At 36.0% G+C, this 19,490-nt stretch overlaps 1 protein-coding gene across 2 annotated transcripts in view; it reads left to right on the top strand.

Moving 5' to 3' along the window:
- Positions 1-7,539: 7,539 nt before the first annotated feature.
- The window catches only part of LOC129767387 (putative transcription factor SOX-15), a 174,049-nt gene continuing 162,098 nt past the window's right edge, over positions 7,540-19,490 (top strand). For both annotated transcript variants that reach the window (XM_055768248.1, XM_055768247.1), the window contains exon 1: positions 7,540-8,318. In XM_055768248.1, the coding sequence (XP_055624223.1) occupies positions 8,275-8,318 (44 nt within the window). In that variant the 5' untranslated portion in view covers positions 7,540-8,274. The remainder of the gene's footprint in view (positions 8,319-19,490) is intronic.

The raw sequence follows: 19,490 nt of genomic DNA, 5'->3' as shown, positions 1-19,490 counted from the left end.
AGTGTTTCGCAGTTGATTATAAAACATAATCAAGTGTAATGTAATTTTCGTTCAAAAAATTACAAAATTAAGTGTCCGAAATTTGATCTAGTGTCCGAGTTTTGATTCTTATTCGCTTCATTTGAAAAGCATTTTATTCGATGATTTTTTTATGTTTTCAATCAAATAGGTGCCAAAGTAGAAAGCTTAAAAGTATATTGAACTAATTTATCGAAAATATCAACCAAATAATACCTGTGCATAAAGCTTAGATCTGTTTTCTGCATCATATGCCTTAAGCGTCCGAAATATGATTCAGAACGGTACGTAGGGTTCAACAACAGAAGCAGATGACATTATAAAAAATCAAGTTGAGCCGTACTTTGCGAGATAAAGGGGTGGTCCAAATCATCCCGTATGTCCAACTCACCCCGTGTTACGCTACGTCTGATTTGAGAAAATAAGGGCACAGGCAATCATTATTCGAGAAAAAACAGGTAATGGTGACATGTCCAAATACTTACCGAAGAGTTTTCTATAACATAAAGATGAGTGATACTATGTCACCGTGGAATAATCCACACCATACTCTGCAACATTAATGTCGAATTAAGATACATCATCATCGTTACGCTGTCCATAAATCATAACCCAAGAGCAAGAAGCCCCAAATCCATCTTTAAATAAGCACACTTTTGGATGGCGTTTTCATCAAGCCACCATTATTAAATCACTTCCATTGTTTCGTTTCCACACGCCGCTAGTTTCATTTCCACAGAGTATATTTTACTAAAAGCTTGGAAAGTTGAAGTGTATCGTATTTCAAATCTAATTATGTTTCATGGTGAATTAGTGTGTTTTAAGATAAATGAAGATTTTTCACGCAGGATTTGGTATGGACATCAGCAAATGCGTTTTTCATCGTTGAGGATCGTTTCTATTTTCTCGTTCATACATTTGTGATTGTGGAACCATATTCAACAGTCTTAATCAAAGATTAATGTCTAGTTCCACCAAACCATATCGAGGTCTGTGGCCGCTGGATTATATGTGCTATTAATTTTTTTTTGTAGAATCATAAGATGTTTTTAGTTTTTTCTTATACATTTTACCTGGCTTGTTGCATTTGTTTTTCGAACAACATTTTTTTTATCTGGTTGTGTTGTGAACCGATTTACCTTGCAAGCCCATGTTGAAATTTTCAAGATGGTTTGAGATGGTTTGTGAAATTCTCGCCCGTTTTTAAGTGAAAGATGGAATGTCGCCATACTGTGCGTCCACATCTTCAAGAAAAGCTTGGAACTCACGATGATTCAATGCGTGTGATTCATTGTAGTTTACGATTTTGATGACATCTTTCATGATATCCTTGAACCCTACATTTTGGCACAGAAATTCTCCTGGTGAATGATACAATGATCTTGTATGTATTACTCCAACATTTCGGGATGTTTTCGAAGATGAGCAACACCACCTTCGTTCTTTACTAAGGGTAAAAAGACAATTTTACCCCTTTCCCGTACAACATCGAGTCTCACTCACTCGTACAACGCACAGCAGAGCATTAAAATCACTTGAAGTATGACGTATTGGATAATACGGGAAGGGGTTAATATAAAGTATGGAAACCGAAATCAAGATTGAACTCACCAAACAAATCAGGAGTTCCATCAGCAATCGCACCAGAAATTTTCTTCAATTTCTTGAATAAACTCAAATCAATTCTTCCGCCACTTCAATTTTTTTGGATATGTACCAAAAATTATAGCTAATTGATTGGATCAGAAATATCTGTATACTCATCGCCACTGAATAAAATACAATGTCAGCAGATCTTACTTTAAAGTTTTAAATCAGATCTGCTGCCATGTTCTCGAATGGAGGCGATCTGGCGTAGTGGGGAACATCCTTACCTCTCACGCTAAAGATCACGAGTTCAATTCTCACTCTCGGCATTCTTCCAAAAATGGAAGTAATGTGGCGAACCAGCTAAAAGTGTTGAAAGGTCAACTATAATCACCCATTCCATTCCACCCATTCCGAAGAACCAACTAGTTGTATCGTAAATTCTTTGAAATGGATTTGATTTTTTATGCACAAACCTTTGAGGGGGGCGAGTTTAAAAACCTACATAATTATATTTAAAATATTTTAGGTTTTCAGTATTTTTATGTTTCTTGAAATATATCTGCATTTGCTTAACCAGACTTCAATGTCTATATACAATTGAGTTGATAATTATATACCTGTTTGAGGAACCATGGGTAGACCTAGGTTTCATTTTGTGATTTATGAGAAACAAGCATTTGAAAAATCTGAAGCTTTTTTATCAGATCAATTCATTCAAACATTTTCATACTTGGGTGTCTCTGAGAAAACAATGAGAGTCACCAACCCATAAAAATTGGTTAAGATCGGAAGCACCGTGCCTGAGATACAGGGGAGGTCGGTTCGGGACCACCGGTCGCTTTAGGACTAATTTCCCCTATAGGATGGACTTTTAGATGGGAAGGGATGATCTCAGAATAATAAAAAAACACTAAAAATTGTACATTCAAACCTGTTTTTGTGCGGTGGGTAGCGACCGCATAAAAAAGCTACTTTAAGAAAAAAAAAACCTAAATCCTAATCCATTCGTGCACAACATTCGATTTCCTTTTTTCACTTTAGCGGCCTATTCACTCCTTTCAATGAGCTCCTACTGACACCTTAAAACAAACAAAACAAAACAAAACATGACAATAGGAATTAGGTGACACAGTTCCTATGTTCCAGAGCGATGAAATACATATCAAAGATAGAAAAAAATGACGGATGACTTATTTTCTTGCAAATACCGCACAAAAAAAGTCGCACAAAAAAATCACACGAGATTATTCATGCACTTTTTTTGTGCGAAGACAGGTGTTGTCACGTCACAAAAGTATTGGACTTGCACCAAGCGAATTCAACTGTAAAATATGCTCCAACTAAAGATTCTTATAGGAAATTTTCTCAATTTTACTTTGACATCGTTTACTATTCGGAAATCGTGTGATTTATACATGAAAACAAGAACGAATTTCAGGGTGGTTTCAAAAATTATTTTTTTCGTGCAGGCGATCTGGCGTAGTGGTAGCATCCATGCCTCTAAGGCTAAAGGTTACGAGTTCAATTCTCACTCCCGACATTCTTCCAAAAATGGAAATAAAAGTAACGAATCCAAATGAGTTGAAAGTCACTATAATACAAATAAAAAAAAATCATTTTTTCCCTTTTTCCGAAAGTAATTTTTTTAAATCTTTTTAATCTTAAAAACTCAACAACAAAAAATAAACACCTCTTCAATTTTTGGATATGTTATGTGAAAAAACCTCAGCTTTCAAGAAAAAAAATTAAAAATGTTCAAAATTGGCCTTAATTAGATATACCGATCATCTGAATCAAAGTTCAAAAGATAAGAATCGGATCACCCTCATAAATTACAAAATGAAACGTAGGTCCACCCACGGCTCTTCAAACAAGCATTTAATCACCCATTGAATGGTATATAGACATTGAAATTTGGTTAAGCATGTGCAGAGATATCTCAAGAAACATAAAAATAGTGAAAACCTAAAATATTTTGAATATAATTAAGTAGTTTATTAAACTCGCCTCTCTCAAAGGTTGGTGCATAAAAATTAAATTTGTTGCAAAAAATTTATGATATAATTAGTGCTTATTCAAATAACGTTTTCAATTTTCTCCTAAAACTAGATTTAAAATTTGGTTTTGTGGTGCATAACCTCATGGAATGGGTCCCATATCTTCTAATAATGGAAGACCAAATATTTTGGTAAGCGCAAAATCCGACGAAGGAATGGTCCAATTTGAGTCTTTATTTTATAATATTCTCTGTATCAAACATGTATTCAATGCAACGGAGAAACATGTTATTTGCAAAATTCGATAAGAAATAATTATCGGAATCTATCGAAGAAAAGCTGAATCTTGAAAATTTGATTTGGGTATAAAAATCGATATGAATACACAACACTGTTCAAGCTATAAAAATGTTGTGTTGTTTCGGCTCGTTGATTTGTTGAATTGCACGAATTGCCGCTCAAACTCATAAACATTAGTCAGTGGCCGGTTTCTGACGCCGTTCACTTAGCCGATCCGTAGATTCTTCATTCCATCAAAACAAAATTGCTGCTGTTTGCGGATGTTCTGAAGATATACCGGACCATCACTTCAGCTCTCGACTGTTGTGCCCTCCATGCCGATATCAATGAACTGCTGCGCTGGTGTTCTAATAATGGTATGGAGATAAATATTGCGAAGACGAAAATAATCTCCTTCACACGTAGACAGTCGTTCATTCGCTTCGACTATAGTACAAACTCGGTCTCCCTTGAGCGTGTAAACTCTGTTCGTGATCTTGGTGTGATAATTGATAGCAAGCTGCAGTTCAACGAGCACATAGCACGGACCACGGCCAATGCTTGGATTTTTAAAACGTAGTACGAAGTTCTTCACCGATGTGTATGCTCTAAAGGCCTTGTACTGTTCGCTTGTGCGAAGCATACTGGAATATGCTGTCCCGGTGTGGGCTCCGTACCATGCAGTACAGTGTATGAAAATTGAAAAAGTCCAAAAATGTTTCCTGCGCTACGTTCTACGCCAGCTACCGTGGAGGGACGGTTCCAGACTTCCGGAGTATACCGATCGCTGTAAACTAATCGACCTTAAAACACTTGCATCCAGACGGACTAAATTGCGACAACTAGTTTTATCCACCAATAATCGTGCTGTACAACTTGTCCGGAAAGTTCGTGCTGATTTGAAAGAGAAAAAAGCATCATATTTATAGAAATAGATTTATTCGATTATATATGCACCATTTTGTTTCACAAAACATTAGACCCGTATTTTTCTATTTTTTCATTAGCATTAGCTTTCGAAAAAAAATAATTTTATTTTAGTAATTATTGATAGTAGTCGTTTTATATTATTTTCACGGATTTGGACTGGAGGGCGCTATATTTCTTTATATTTTGTTGAAAACTGATGACTTGTACATAACATATCTCGATATCAGAGATGTCCTTTTTTTCGTTTTTCAGATATGATTTTTCAAAGTAAACCGGTGGTTCGAAAAATCATTTTTCCCCTTTTGTCCAAAAATGACTTTCTGCAAAAAATCATACCATTTAAACTACTGAACCGATTTAGATGATCGACATATTAAATTGAAGCCAATAAGCTAACATTTTAAATATCACACTTGCGGGAAGATTGGATTCTAGTCGCATAGGTCTAGTTTAGTCACATAGGAATATTGATCGAAGACTTGAAACATGTTAAATTTGGAAAAAAAAAAACTCAAACACGATAATAATAGCATGTCTGATATCGAGATATCTCATGTAAAAAAATCCTCAACTTTCCATAAAAAATATAAAAATTTTTTCGCAAAAGTAATATTTTTTCGGAGAAAAATAACTTCAATTTGATATTATGAATTTTCGTGGTGGAAAAAATGCGGAAAATTTATTTTTTCGAACCATCGATTAACTTTGAAAAATCATATCTAAAAAACAAAAAAAGATATGACATCAAGATATGTTATGTGAAAAATATGCTCAGGTTTCAAGAAAAAAAATAAAAAATATATAGCGCCCTCTAGTCCAAAGCCATGAAAACAATAAAAAACCACTTTTGTTTTTGTTTGAAAAGTTTTTGAAAAAAGTAGAAAAAAATGATTTTTCGAACCACCTTAGAATAGAATTGGGCACTCTAATAAAAAAATAAAAAACGGATCTAATATTTGCGATAAAGAACAAAATTACCACTTTTGACGAAAATCTCAGAACCACTATATCGGTTTGGCATGGAATAGCTGTTATGGTCTATGGTATGGACGCCAGCGTGTTTTTCTGATACTATGGTTAGAAACTAGTTAACGGATATTCTACGATTTATTCGCTTCGGTAAAAACAGTGTACGATTATCGACAGATATACTTGCAATGATCTCAAATATTTGAAATTCTTGGCGAAAATATATCGATCAAAGATGCTTTGTTTAAATTAGCAGAAAAAAGCATGTTTGTGATAAATGTATTTATTGAAAATATATTGCAATATTGGAATGACATATATTTTATTTTCTTTAAAACTTTTCGATTTTTATATTTCGACAACTATTTATCTTTCGACAACTAAATATCATACCGGTCAAAATGATAACTATATAACAACTGTCGATAGTTCTTATGTTGAACACATTCGACGAATCCGAGTACAAGAAAAATGCTGCAATTTAATTTTCAATATTCGTTCTTTTCATTTCTCTGAATTACGTTAGGAGTGTATCGAATCACTGCATTAGTTGTCAGGATAAAATAATTTATCAAATCATAGAGTTACCGAAACAGGCGCGTCATAAAAAGCATCATATAAGTATTTTACAGATTTTTACTCTGTATAAAATCAATATAACGTATGGCACGATTGATGAATTACAAAACTATGTTTGCAAAAAAAAGTAATCAAAAATGTCATCTATCAGGCGCGCATTTGCGTTGTCCGAAATTAAACATCAACACCTTCTAGTGACAAGTAACCGCGAATATTTTCATCATGTCCGATTGATCATGTTTGTTCTGGAACAATCAACATTTTATATTCGATACTGGCAAAAACTTTTTTCACTCGAACACTTCTCTTTATAATTTATCTAAGAAAAACTCATTTCAGGTACATATTATTTTTATTGATTTTTAAAAGCCTCGATGAGAGGCTTAACTACATTAACTTTGATTAACTGTCATAAGAACAAAGTTCGGTCAGCTTGTCGAGTTTGATCGCTGGATCACAATCTCAAAGACGATCAATTTGTCAGTTTTATTCCGAATATGCTCCTGTCACCCCAGCGTAATCCACTTTGAACCCAACGGTCTCCTCAATGAAATCTCGACACCCATCCAGCTCGACAGACGAATACCTGCCTGCCACCATTGCAGTGTGCTTTTAATTAATTCCGTTGGACTACATAACATTAAGATACAGCGATAGGGCAACACATAGCTATAACAGTAAATATGTACTTAATGAAAAGCAATCTCGACACACTCTTCAAGAACAAGATAAGCGAACAGAGATGAATGATGAAAAAACTGCCAAGTCGATTGACGCTCTGAACAGCAAAAACAACGGATCATACAAAAACTCCCCATGCCTAGGGTAGGTGCTTTGTGCAATCACCTGGTTGCATGTTTCTGTCCCATTTACACTTACACTTTGGGTGACAAGGTCCACCGTATGTGCGTGAAGGTATCAACATCGGTCATCTCTTTCTTCTCACCTTGCTCACCTCGATTAATTCGCTCCGCTCCGGAAAGCCACTCTTGCGCGGATGGCTCATACCTGTGCAGTGACTGCACAGTCCATTCGTCCTGCTCTAGCCGCTAGCAGCGATCCCAGCAGCTCGAAGCAGAGTACACGAGACGGCATCAAGTCGGGAAACCAACCGGCCTGCTGCGCTACCACAGAGAGGAAAAACCAACTCCGTCACTCCGTACGCGACTTACCGGGCAGAGGTCTCTCACTTGAAGAATAACGCGCGCACGTATCGCACGTTAATTCGTATTCGCATCCGCAGCCTACTTCCTTTTTTGTCGATCGACGATTTTTCCCAAGGGGTTCCACGTTCGTTGCGTTCGGTTTGCTACGGCAAGGATCGCCTTCCTTCCTCCCTCTCCCACCACCACAGGAGACCGGAGCGTGGTGTGAGATTTTTGTTGGCTTATGTGGTGAAACAATCGAGTGGAGTTAATTGGATAATTGGTAAATGATCAGTAATGAACAACCAGCACATCGGAAGATTGGTTGAAGGAAGTTTTTGGAACGAAGGTTTGTGCTGAACGAAACTAGTGAATGGATTAGATGGAGTTAATTACATAAACAAACGAGAGCCTTGTGGTACTTACTGACTTGTGCTTGTGGAAAGATGACGAATGGTTGAAGAAGTTTGATTAGTGTCAATCAATAAATGTGAGTTTATAGGATTCAGAAGCGGTGAGGTTCTGTTCCTCTTGAAGTGAGAATCGATATAACGTATGAGTGTGAAGATATGAACAACCGATTGCTACGAAACCGTGCTAAATTGTGAAAAATTGTTTGGTTCGGATGATTTGTTGGAAGTAAATTATATTGATTTGCTTCTGAACACAAATATTCAAGAGTCTAGTGATAAATAGTTCTGAAACGAAGGAGAGAAGTGTGCTATCAACTTAAAGTGAACATCTGGTAACCTGTGGCGGCCGACATTATGGAATCGGATGGAGAACGTGACAATGGCTACAGCCAATACAAGTGAGTGTCACACAAATTACCATTCATCAGCTGATCACGGCCGAAATAGTTGAAAATCGTGATTTTGCATTATACTATAAACTCCGTCGGGGAGTTGAAAAATGCAATATTTCTCGATAAACAGAACGAGCGATCGAACCCCGATGGTTCCTCATTTCCATTTTGAGACACTTGCGCAGCATTGGCTATTTACCTTACCTCCAGTGCCGTTCCAGCGGATGTACACACTAGTACCCACTAGCGGGAAGAGCCTTAATGTGTGGAATTTGTCGTCCGTTCCAGACATGGGACAACCTGGCCCCTTCCCTAGAGGTGACGGTGTGAGAAAGAAAGTGTTTGGTTCTTGAGCTCTCCCGTGTTTTTGTTGCTTGAGGTTTTAATTTATGATTATTAAATTCAGTGCCTGGATTTTAAATATGTAAATTACTGACAGGGGAAAACAACAATTGAGCGAAGGAAGAAATCGTAGAACCGAGCAAATTGCCACGAAGTCGGGAATGGGTCGGGAAGCAGTGCGGGTGTCGGAAGATTCCGTTATACATTCGGGTTTATTTTTGGAAGTAACCTAGTCAAGTGTGCCAATTTTTTGGTTACTCGAATCGTGTTTTGCTCCGATTCGGGGTTGAGTTGCCTCGAGCGACGTGAATTGATCGTGAAAAGAAACATTGACAAGGGTACATTCAAACAGATATTCTGTTAGTTAAGATAGTATTATATATTAAAAAATGCATTCAATGGATCAATGGATTGCTGCTTGAAAAACTAGTTTTCAATATTATTGCTATTGCTAAATAATGTTTATTGAAATTGTGTTTAGATATCTGATTCGCAATTATACGTATGAAAGAAAGAATAGTCTAATTTCGTTTTGAACAGCGTATTATTCAATGCAAGCTCACAATAATAATATTTTCTGAATATGTCATTCGTGAAACATATTATATAACATGTATAGTAATTTTTTGTTTTTTTTTTAAATTATCATCGTTCATCCGTTTTAATTTTACTACATATAATAGTAAAGTATTGATGATTTCATGGTTTTTATTCGAAAATTGTTATTCTCATTCGAAACCTATTATTTTCTTGTCTATTAAGGTATCATGCGAAACAATAGAATACATGCTGGAACAATATTGGGCAATAATATTATTATTACTATAGTCTTTCAACATTCAAGTGATATGTTTTATTATTTGATATTAGTTATTGTCATCTGTTCCAACTCATGTGGCTGCAAAGTTCCATTTCCTAATTTTCTTCAGTTTAATTAGAGTTCCACTTCATGTTCACCAAATCATCAGTTTTCCTGAATTGGCCTAAGTTCAGGAAGATTCTTGGCCAGATTCATCTCCATGGAAAACACAGTGAGGTAATTTTCTCTGTACAACTGTTTGATGGAATTCGAGATGGGGGAACTTGCCAAGTCAGACCAGAACATACAATCCGCTTCAAGCTGCTTTTAAAAAGGCAGTAGTCTGGTTTGCTGGGTCATGATCCCAAAAGAAACGAAAGTTTCGCTCCACAACTGCATATTGCTTGTGAGACAATGAACGTTTTAAGGCGGATTCTTCTTGATTTTACATTCTTCCTTGGCACTTTTCCGGTTGATCGAAGTATAAAATTATTGCCCAGGAATTTGATCATTTCTTTGTGCGGGTCTAGCATCTCTGGATATACGGAGGCGATGATCATGCTCTCCACGATGCGTTTCAGAGCGTTACACACCCTGGATGATGGGAATTTCTAAAGTGTTTCTAAATTTCGAGCGGATAGATCTTTTTTTTGTTTTGAACATGCAGGATAGAACCGCGAAGCATTCGCTCCGGTGAAGCCATGATGTAAACAAATGAATTTATTTTGAAAACCAATAGCTACTGTGGTTATGTACACTCTCAGCTTAAATAAATCTTTAGAAATACCCTAATGACCGCATTTTTAAAGTGTGCGGAGTTCTCCATAAGAAAGAAAGAAAAAATAAAAAAAAACCGCATCGTAGAAAAAAAACTCGTCCGACTTGCACAGTGACCACACATATTCTTAAGCTTATCAATTTTTTGATTCGATACGCGTCTGTGTCTTGGTGTCCAGTACATTTGTTCTTCTACCAAAAATTAAGGCATAATATTAAGATCATTCGAACGGCTCGAAACGTGAATGCTCTTAATAAAATAATTAGTGTAGAATATATAAATATTTGTGGACTTCATTGTTCATTATTCCACTCATTTCGATCAATGATTGGATACACTTCACTTTAGAACAGAGTATGCAATAACTCATTTCTGATTGCTGATTTCAGAACAAGAACAGAAAAAAAATTCACTTTTTTTCACAAATTCACTAAGGTATGCAAAATATTGGTCATATGGGTGTTTTTTTTATCATATGGTTTTTAATTTTACCCAATGATTTCGAGTGTTCGAAAATTGCTGGTTCAATTTTGATCGATTTTCGATCGATCCGTGTTCAATCTTTTTCGATTTTTTGGGGCGATTTTTGTCTTGAATTTGAAAGAAACCATTCTTGAAACGCGTGGAGCTTATTACACTGTTTATTCGATAGTACATGTTCGCCATAAATTCCATAACAAGAACTCTTTCGACAGCAGTTTATTTTGTAAGACCAATTCCTTCTAATACAGTGCGTAATTTCACCTTAACGTTGAAAGGTAACATTTTTTCTTGAAATAAGTCATATTTGAAAAATAAAAAAATAATCAGACTGTATATAATATAGTTCAAAATTGTATATAATCGAATCACATATAATCGAATCTGTATATAATCGAGTTCTCCCTGAAATGAAATTTGCGTATTTTTCATGTAAATACCATTTAAATTCGGGTATATGTTACATTCAGCTGAATATTGTATCCGGAAGAATATCACATTCGGGTGAGTGGGATTCTGATGGATGCCCGTCTGGTGTCAGAGTCTTTATTTATTGCATTTATTGCAAAGCAGCGGACATACCAGCATGTACTATATAAAAATTTCCTGAATTCCATCAACCCGAATGTATCATAACACATTATTCGAAACCTACTATTCTTAATTGAAAATGAGTGTGAACATAAGTTTACTGTCAACTGACGTTTTTGTTGTAGTAAACTCAAATTGTTTTATTGGAGCTGTATGAAAAGTGTACAAGTCGAAAGAACTGTTTATTTTGATTAGAACTGAACATTTCGAAACATTGGATTATGATTTATGCAAAATTTTCTCCTTCTGCATTATCGCTCGTAGAAGAATTTCACCTCCTCAACGTGGTATTACTTTCAACATTGTTTTTTCAACACTACTTCGTTGAGATATATTAAGAAATATTATGCCTCGATTGTACTCAGAGTGGCAACCTCGATAATACACATATGATACTTATTAGTGCAAGTGGAAGTGTATTTTTATTCGTATTAAAACCGTTGCATATTTAGAATAAAACAATTAAACGGTAATATGCAGTTCCTGTTCGAAAGAAGAGAAATTTTTCTACAAAATGTTAGATTTTATTCTTGTCAATGTTTCCCATTTTTTCTGGAAATGTATGTTTTTTTTTCTATGTATCATCTACTCCATGTACGAAGCCCTTAAAGATATATGAAAATCAGTAATGTATCAAAATCTCCTTCAAATATTTAAAAACAGGAAAGGAAAAAAGGAAGGATATTCGTTTGGTCTACACCTATTTCTATGAATACGATACAAGTCGAAAGTCTCAGAAAAGAGTTTTTAGGTGAAATCTTACAAATCAGGAGGAGTAATGAACCAGCGAAGTAGACCAATGTAGTCTTAGTTTTAGTGAATAAATAACGCATGGATATATATTAAATTGTAATAAACTAAACACTACTTCACACACAAAGTTCACAGATTATTATGAATTTTGATTTCCGAATGAATTTGATGATAAGATTAAGGATTATTGACAAAAAAAATGTCCAATATTCATTCTATGATTTATCATTCGGTCCAATAGTTCACTCACATCAACAAAATACGAAAATACAAAATACCGAATTCCAATGTTATTCAATTCGGGTAAGGGTAAGTAGGGGTAGTTTGGACCCTAACCCTAAGCAAATCGCCTAATATTTCCAAACCAATACGATCTAACAGGCACATTGTACACTGACCTACACTTGATTTTACTCAATCAATAATGTTTAAGCATTATATCAAGCCTCAAACTACCAAATATATCATAAATTAAAAGAGATGATTTTTGGACATTCAAATTTGATGCGAGGTGATTTGGACCGTATGTGGGGTGATTTGGTCATGTGTGTGTTTCATCGAAAAAAAACATACTTATGTTTATGTTAAGTAATTCATGATAATATTAAAATCAGCAAGTGTGTTCTGGTATCTTGACCAGAAGCCAGCCCAGAAAAATAGTATCGAAACCATTTCGAAATCTGCATGAATTTTTTTACTGTTGTTCGAGCATTTACAAACACTTGCGATGCTTTGTGTAAAGAAAATCCGTCCTTGATGGCTTGCGTTACTTTTTCAAGTTCCTCCTTCTTCCGGCGTTGTCGGTCCATCCCTTTTAGTAATTCCGTGGCATCTGGATTCAATTAGAACAAAGAAATCTCAAACCTGTATGACCAATTCAACCCACAGAAACGTGTCCGTATCACCCAACACTGCATGCAAAAATTGAATTCCAATTTATTTCATTTATTATTATCGAACTTACAGTTTCGCTGCATCAAATAGTTCCTCTTCTGTAGGCGAACAGAACTTTACTACTTAATTTGTTCATGCTACTATTTCCCTCCACTTTTCAAATTTTACCAAATTTTGTTTTACATTAGGTACATCCGATTCAACAACACAAAGATATTACTTTAGAAAAAATGCGTACTTTTCGAGGTAAAGGCGGTGTCCAAACCACTCCAACTTACCCTACGTGTTTTCAACATGCTGCCGTGTTACCCACTTAAAACAGCGGTTTGTGAGACCAATAATGTTGAGGGCTACTTAGAACGAACTCAACGATTCATGTACATATTGTAGACCTTTGAGGTCGCTTAGGTTTAAAACTCGTACTAGTACTTATGCACTCAGAACCGCTGCACTTTGCCATTTGCTATTGACTTGACTGATACTGAATAATGATACTAATGTTCATTTCTTGAAGTTCATTGCCAGAAATAAATGTCTAAAAATTATGAAATTCTTTTTAATTTTAGAGTGGGATGGACTGATTATTGTAAATAACCGGTTTTTGGATGTTATTCCTCTTTTTTCATGTTATTCCTCTTGATATCATCGAAAATTGTACGTAATCTTATCAATCGTAACGTATTATACATTTTTATCCTATGATAAAAAAATCTTCTTAACTTTTTCTGACAATCTCAATAGATTTATGGGTTTATGTAATTTTGCATTAGTAGTGCTCTCCATAGTCGACATAGATATGATAATCGATTTTTTTTCGAGTTTTTAAAATTGCATCGTACTTCATTAACGATTTAAAACAACACTTGGACTGATTCGAATTCCTGATGTTGGTCTAAATTCTTAATTATGTTATCATCAGTACTATTTTACGATGTGGAATTGTCCTAGGGGTGTTATATTATCAGAAGATACCGACAGCTTCCAAACATCTCATTTGAAAATGTGTTACATGTTTGGTTGATGAAATATTTGTACTTTTTATTATTTTGTTTTTAAATTCATCGATTTGGACATCGAGGAAAAATTGTGCATTTTATAACTATTAAACTACGGAACATACTAGAGGAAAATTAAACGGCCGTTTCTCGACCTTATCAAACTACATACATATCATATGACCAATTGTAATTGGGACTATTTCTTATAGCGACGTATCTACAATTGTGGACCTTTTCTGCAAAAAAAAAAAATACCTGTCTGGTTAAAATAAAATATTCGACAAAGTTGTTAGAAAGTTTCACGCACGCGTGTCATGTTCCCAACAGAAAGAAAGTCACGTTAAAATGTTGCTTAGTGTAAAAAACTGTACAAAAATACAATTTAATATTAAAAATTTGTATATCGAAACACATTTGCTTCGACATTATTATTTATTAGCATTATTTTTATAATTATTATTGAATGTAGATACTTATTTTGAAAAATTGATTTAACTTCACAACTATGCGAAAGTGTAGCTTGTACTGGGAAGCAATACGAAAATTGATTCTGTTCGTAATTCTGTAAGAATACTATACATTATTAAATTATTATACTGAGTTTAACCATTCTCGAATATAAAATAATGGCCTACATGTTTATGATTTTTTATACAATTTCGGAGCCTTACTCATAATGTTCAGCTGCATTTACTATTTAAATTCAAAAGTCAGACTTAACTGTTGTTTTCACCACATGTGGGGCTATGACGGACCGCTTAAGTCCAGATTTCAGTTGAATTTTCCATGAGCCTGTCTCGTTGATCGGTTTTATGATGCGAAAGATGAATCTTTTGTCCATTCCGAACACTTTCAGCGAGTTGAAAATATCCGGTGGTAGCGTTTCCTTTTTTTAAATATTAGAACCATAACAGACAATAGTCATTCTCGTCATACGAAGGAGAAGAAAAAATAAAAGTCTTTGTCTTCCCCTTAAGCGAAGCAACATGCAAAAATCATCGTCGTTTTACACACAAATGATGACGATATTCATGCGCTAAAAGTAAATTAAAGACGATTTTTAATCATAGTCTTCGTCTTTCATGATTATAGAGATTTTTCATAACATTGACTCTTCTGTACTCGCGCATAAAATCGTAACTCGCATACCTGCGCACGGTGTCACATACTGTGCGTGCTCTGTAATATTGCTATTGTGTATTTTTAAGCGTTATTGATATTTTCTTAAAGAAAAAGATATAATTGAAGGAAAAAACTCCAGAAAATATTTTTTTTCAACTTCATTCAGTTTTAATAGCAATTCTATTTAGCCTCCTCAATACAAAATTATTGATTCTCGGTCTGTGGGACCGTATGCGCAAGCATAGGAGGGTTAATCACTTTCATCTGATTTCTTCATATTACTTAGTATTCATTTTGTTCGTCAATAAATGTGCTTCGAACAGATAGTTCTTTATACGACACTTTATTCTCAAATTTATCTATTAAAAGAGAGCCAAAGTTGGAAATTTAAATACTATATAACTTTTCGTCATATGACATGGAAATAACGGCGATGTCGAATGTCTTTTCGTCATCAACATTATTTAATATGCATCTTCATAGCATTGTTGCGTCGTGACTGTAATTTTGTTGGAAGACAACAGTTTTTTTCAGTTGATCGCGATGCCGGCACATCTTTTCCATCGCATGACGAAATCGTTTGTGTTGAAAGTTATAGATGTTGTGCTAGACGATGAAGATATTGTTACTCGTCGTTACTATAGTTTTGATTGCTGTGACGATGACTTTTGTCGGTGCTGATTGTAACCAATTCTCTTTTCGCGCCCAAGACTTCTCAAGCGCACAAATGAATGAATTCCCAGCACATTCTTAGTGTATTGTGTATTGGAATTATTTATTTTGAACATGCCAGTTTTGAAAATCGATGAATCATCGTCTACGGAGAGTTAGGTAGCTTATTGAAGAGAATAGAATTTGACGAATAACGCGAATGATGAAATCTCTATCCTTACAAAATTATCGAACATTAACATATGAACTATGTTTTACTGGAAGATTGGGGGTGTAGTATGAAAATTTGATAATTGAGCAAGTAACGTAAAAATATTAAAATAAAAATTGTGTAATTCGTGTGTAATTCGATCATTTCATTAATCGATTGAAAATATTTCTATGCACTTTCTATCAAAAATAAATATTATTTTTGTCAAAATAAACTATTGAATAGAAATAGAAAAAAGGCATTACCTGAACATAAATTTCACACAAGAACGCGAGTTGTGATTTGCCGTTTTCTGAAGAAAAAAGTTAATGATTGTTACTAGTGATGTCTGTTCGATCAATCGATTAATCGAAGGCTGATTACAAAGACAAAGCCGTACGGTTTTTTATTCCATCGCTAATAGTAAAACGCTCTGATAAAAAAATAGTGGCTATTAAAATTAGCTATAATGAAATACAATCAAAATTTGAATTTTGGGTAGCAGCCAATGTAGCCATTAAATTCGCCCGTAGATTTCAGATCAGAATCGGATGTTTTTGCGAGTTCTGCGTGGAATTGCGCATCTGCTGAGAGAACGCAGGAACAAGAGGAATGGCTTATTACCTTAATCAATTGAATTTAGGGATCTTATTCCAGCATTAATAAATAAATAAGCTCAATGAGGACACTGAATATTTTTTGGAATTTTATTCTTTATGTAATGTTTTATTTGCTAAAAACAATCAAATTAGATAATATTTATTAAACTCTATCGGTAATGATGGAATAATTTGCCTAAAGCTCTTCATTACTTTCAACGACGCATAGTCAATTACGGACTTTCCTACTTTTAAATCGCATCACATAAGAGTGCTTTCCGCATTAGTGCCGCTTCGGCAACTGCCGCACACGGTTGAAGAATGGTTCAATCACATTTCGCCGCGTCACAGGATCGCAGATGTGTCGACACTCTTGGCTGGATTCGCGACGTCGTTCCGTCGAAGGCTTCGTTCCATCATCATAAACGAATTAGCGTGTTCAAGGACGCGCTTCGTCTAACACGAAAACGCCAGACGTTTTCAGGAGGGGGAAACTTCAAGGCTCCATCCGCTGCCATTGATTCTCTCGGAAATCCATCAATGTCATCAGCCCTGATGGGCTGGGTTCGTCAAAGCTCTCGAGAGTACAGTGATTTACTTTACGATCAATTTACCAGTCGTTGGTTGATTTTGAAACAGAAAGTGTCTCGGTCAATTTAGCGCCACGACAACGTATGTTTTGGTTTTTCTCTAGTATGTATATAGCAACGAGACATTAGTTTGTCATTGTGGCTTCGGCAACTAGGTAATAGATCAATTTGGTGTAAAACTCCAGGTGATAAAAATTCACTTTTTTGACGGGCCATATTTCAAAAACGCAGGCGCAAATTACTTTTTTCACGGGGGAGGTTCAAATTTTGATTGTTGACGAAAGAAACAAAAACATTCATCGTCATGGTATGCAGGAAAAGACATATTTTTCAAACTTCACCCAGCGTGAATCCTGTGATGATAATGATTTTTTGAAGCCCGTCGCAGAGTTAAATTATGTCAACGATTCAGCTGTTGGTGTGCTACAACGAATCGGTTCGAAGTTACGATAGAAGTAACGATCGATGAACGTTACAATTGATGATACTTAAACATTGCCCAAATCATATTGATTGCACTTGTTATCCCCACATCAAAACATGCCTCTGAGCTATGGTAATTGCTCGTCACTAGTCACTACACGCAGACCGGAAATTGTTTTCGTTATAGACAAGAAAATGGTAAAACGAAACTAAGCCCTGCGCTCAATTTGAACACACCCAGAATGCGTTCTCTTCCCCTTCGACTCTCCCACCTATCTCTAGCCTACCATGCGCCGTCATTTCATTCAGGTTCTGGCTCGAGTCGCGTGGAATTGAGGTGATTACACTTCCTGGGTCTCCACCCAGTGTACAACCTCTCGCAGCTACGATCGGTATCGACATAAAAAAAAACAAAATCGTGAAGTTCGCCTTTACGCTGTTCAATCACTGTCGAAAAAAACAGATACGAAAAATCTTTCCCTTCGACAAATGAGAATCATAAAACAAATATCCACGAGGAAGGGTACAGATACTCGGGTGGATGTTTCAGAATTTCTCCTTTTTTTGATTATCATCGTCGGGCCTAATTCTCGCCGCTGGAGCCATGTTCCAACATTTTTGTGACGTATTGATGATTGAATCATTGGAATCAAACTTCAAATATGAATAATTAGGTGGAGGCTCTCCAACGAATCTCTACCCGTTGATTTTGGTTGACGAAAACGCGCCAACCAGCACGAACGTGTACCTGCCTTCGTCTGCCGTCGGTTGAAACTATCTTGTACAACATCGTCCGATTACAAGATCGACAGATTTTGGTTGTCGGAGCGACGGGGACAGCAGCAGGATATCACGTTTGGGATGGGTAGAAGACGTAATGCCAAAGATCTCGAGCACACGAGAACACGCGCGTGGGTGTAAATTTGCTCACACGCTCGTCTCACTGAGGCGTCTCGCGTGGGCAAAAGCGAGGACGACACACGACGTGGTGCTAAAATTTAGGAAACCGTCAAAAATACGTTTTCGGTACTAGTGAATATTTGGTACCGCATCCCGATTGACGCACCGACTTCTCTTAACCTATAATCAGCAGGCGCGCGTGTGGGGATTGACTTTGCGTACAAATTACCCTCGAAAGCGCGCCTCACAGCATAATATTTTTGCGAAATACCATTTCTGGGGTCGTTGGGACTGTATGAAGACGCGCGCGATCATGTCTTGTTGCGTTTTATGCTAAAATTATACGAATTATCCCCCGTGCCTATCGGCCAATGTTTGTTTTTGAGGCTTGCGAACGTACGCTTTCCGACGGAGCGATTGATTACTATCGTCATATTTTGATGTGGCGACGCATCGACACCTTGCCGCCGACCAAATTGGAGGCCTTTTCGAAGATATTTTGACCCCAAGACGACAGCTCGATGACGGTGGGTGACATGATTAGAGATCAGCCGACTCGCTGTGAGATGGGCAATTTGATGGAACGGTTTGCACGCATTGGTTATCCACGAGAGGCCATGCCTGGATATGATGCTTGGAAAAATTATACGTCAGGTTCATGTTATTAATTTTTGTGGCGTTCGATGGCTTTATTAGTGTTTTTTATTAGATGGCAGATAGAAATTGATGGAAGAAATCCACAATAATTCAACAGGATTTTCACAACTTCAATCTTTATCGATTGCCCCACCGTGGACAAGCGTGGATATTTCCCATACCCCCTCCGTATTGTTCATGTTTACATTCCTCAATTTTTGGAGGAATATCAAGAATTAATTGAATTGCGGTAAAATAGGAGGACTTTGGAGTTGTTTCCATTCTCTATGCTATGCTTTTTATTACAAAAAATACATTATTTTTATTATAAATTTATAAATGCAGCGGTTTGTTCTTTAATCGTCGATATTTCTTCGACTTAGCCCGGGAAATTATTTGTAAGACTATTTA

Source organism: Toxorhynchites rutilus, chromosome 2, assembly GCF_029784135.1.
Source record: "Toxorhynchites rutilus septentrionalis strain SRP chromosome 2, ASM2978413v1, whole genome shotgun sequence".
In the NCBI taxonomy this organism is placed as follows: domain Eukaryota; kingdom Metazoa; phylum Arthropoda; class Insecta; order Diptera; family Culicidae; genus Toxorhynchites; species Toxorhynchites rutilus.
The sequence above is the reverse complement of the archived record's forward strand: the minus strand, read 5'-3'. Positions and strand labels throughout refer to the sequence as shown.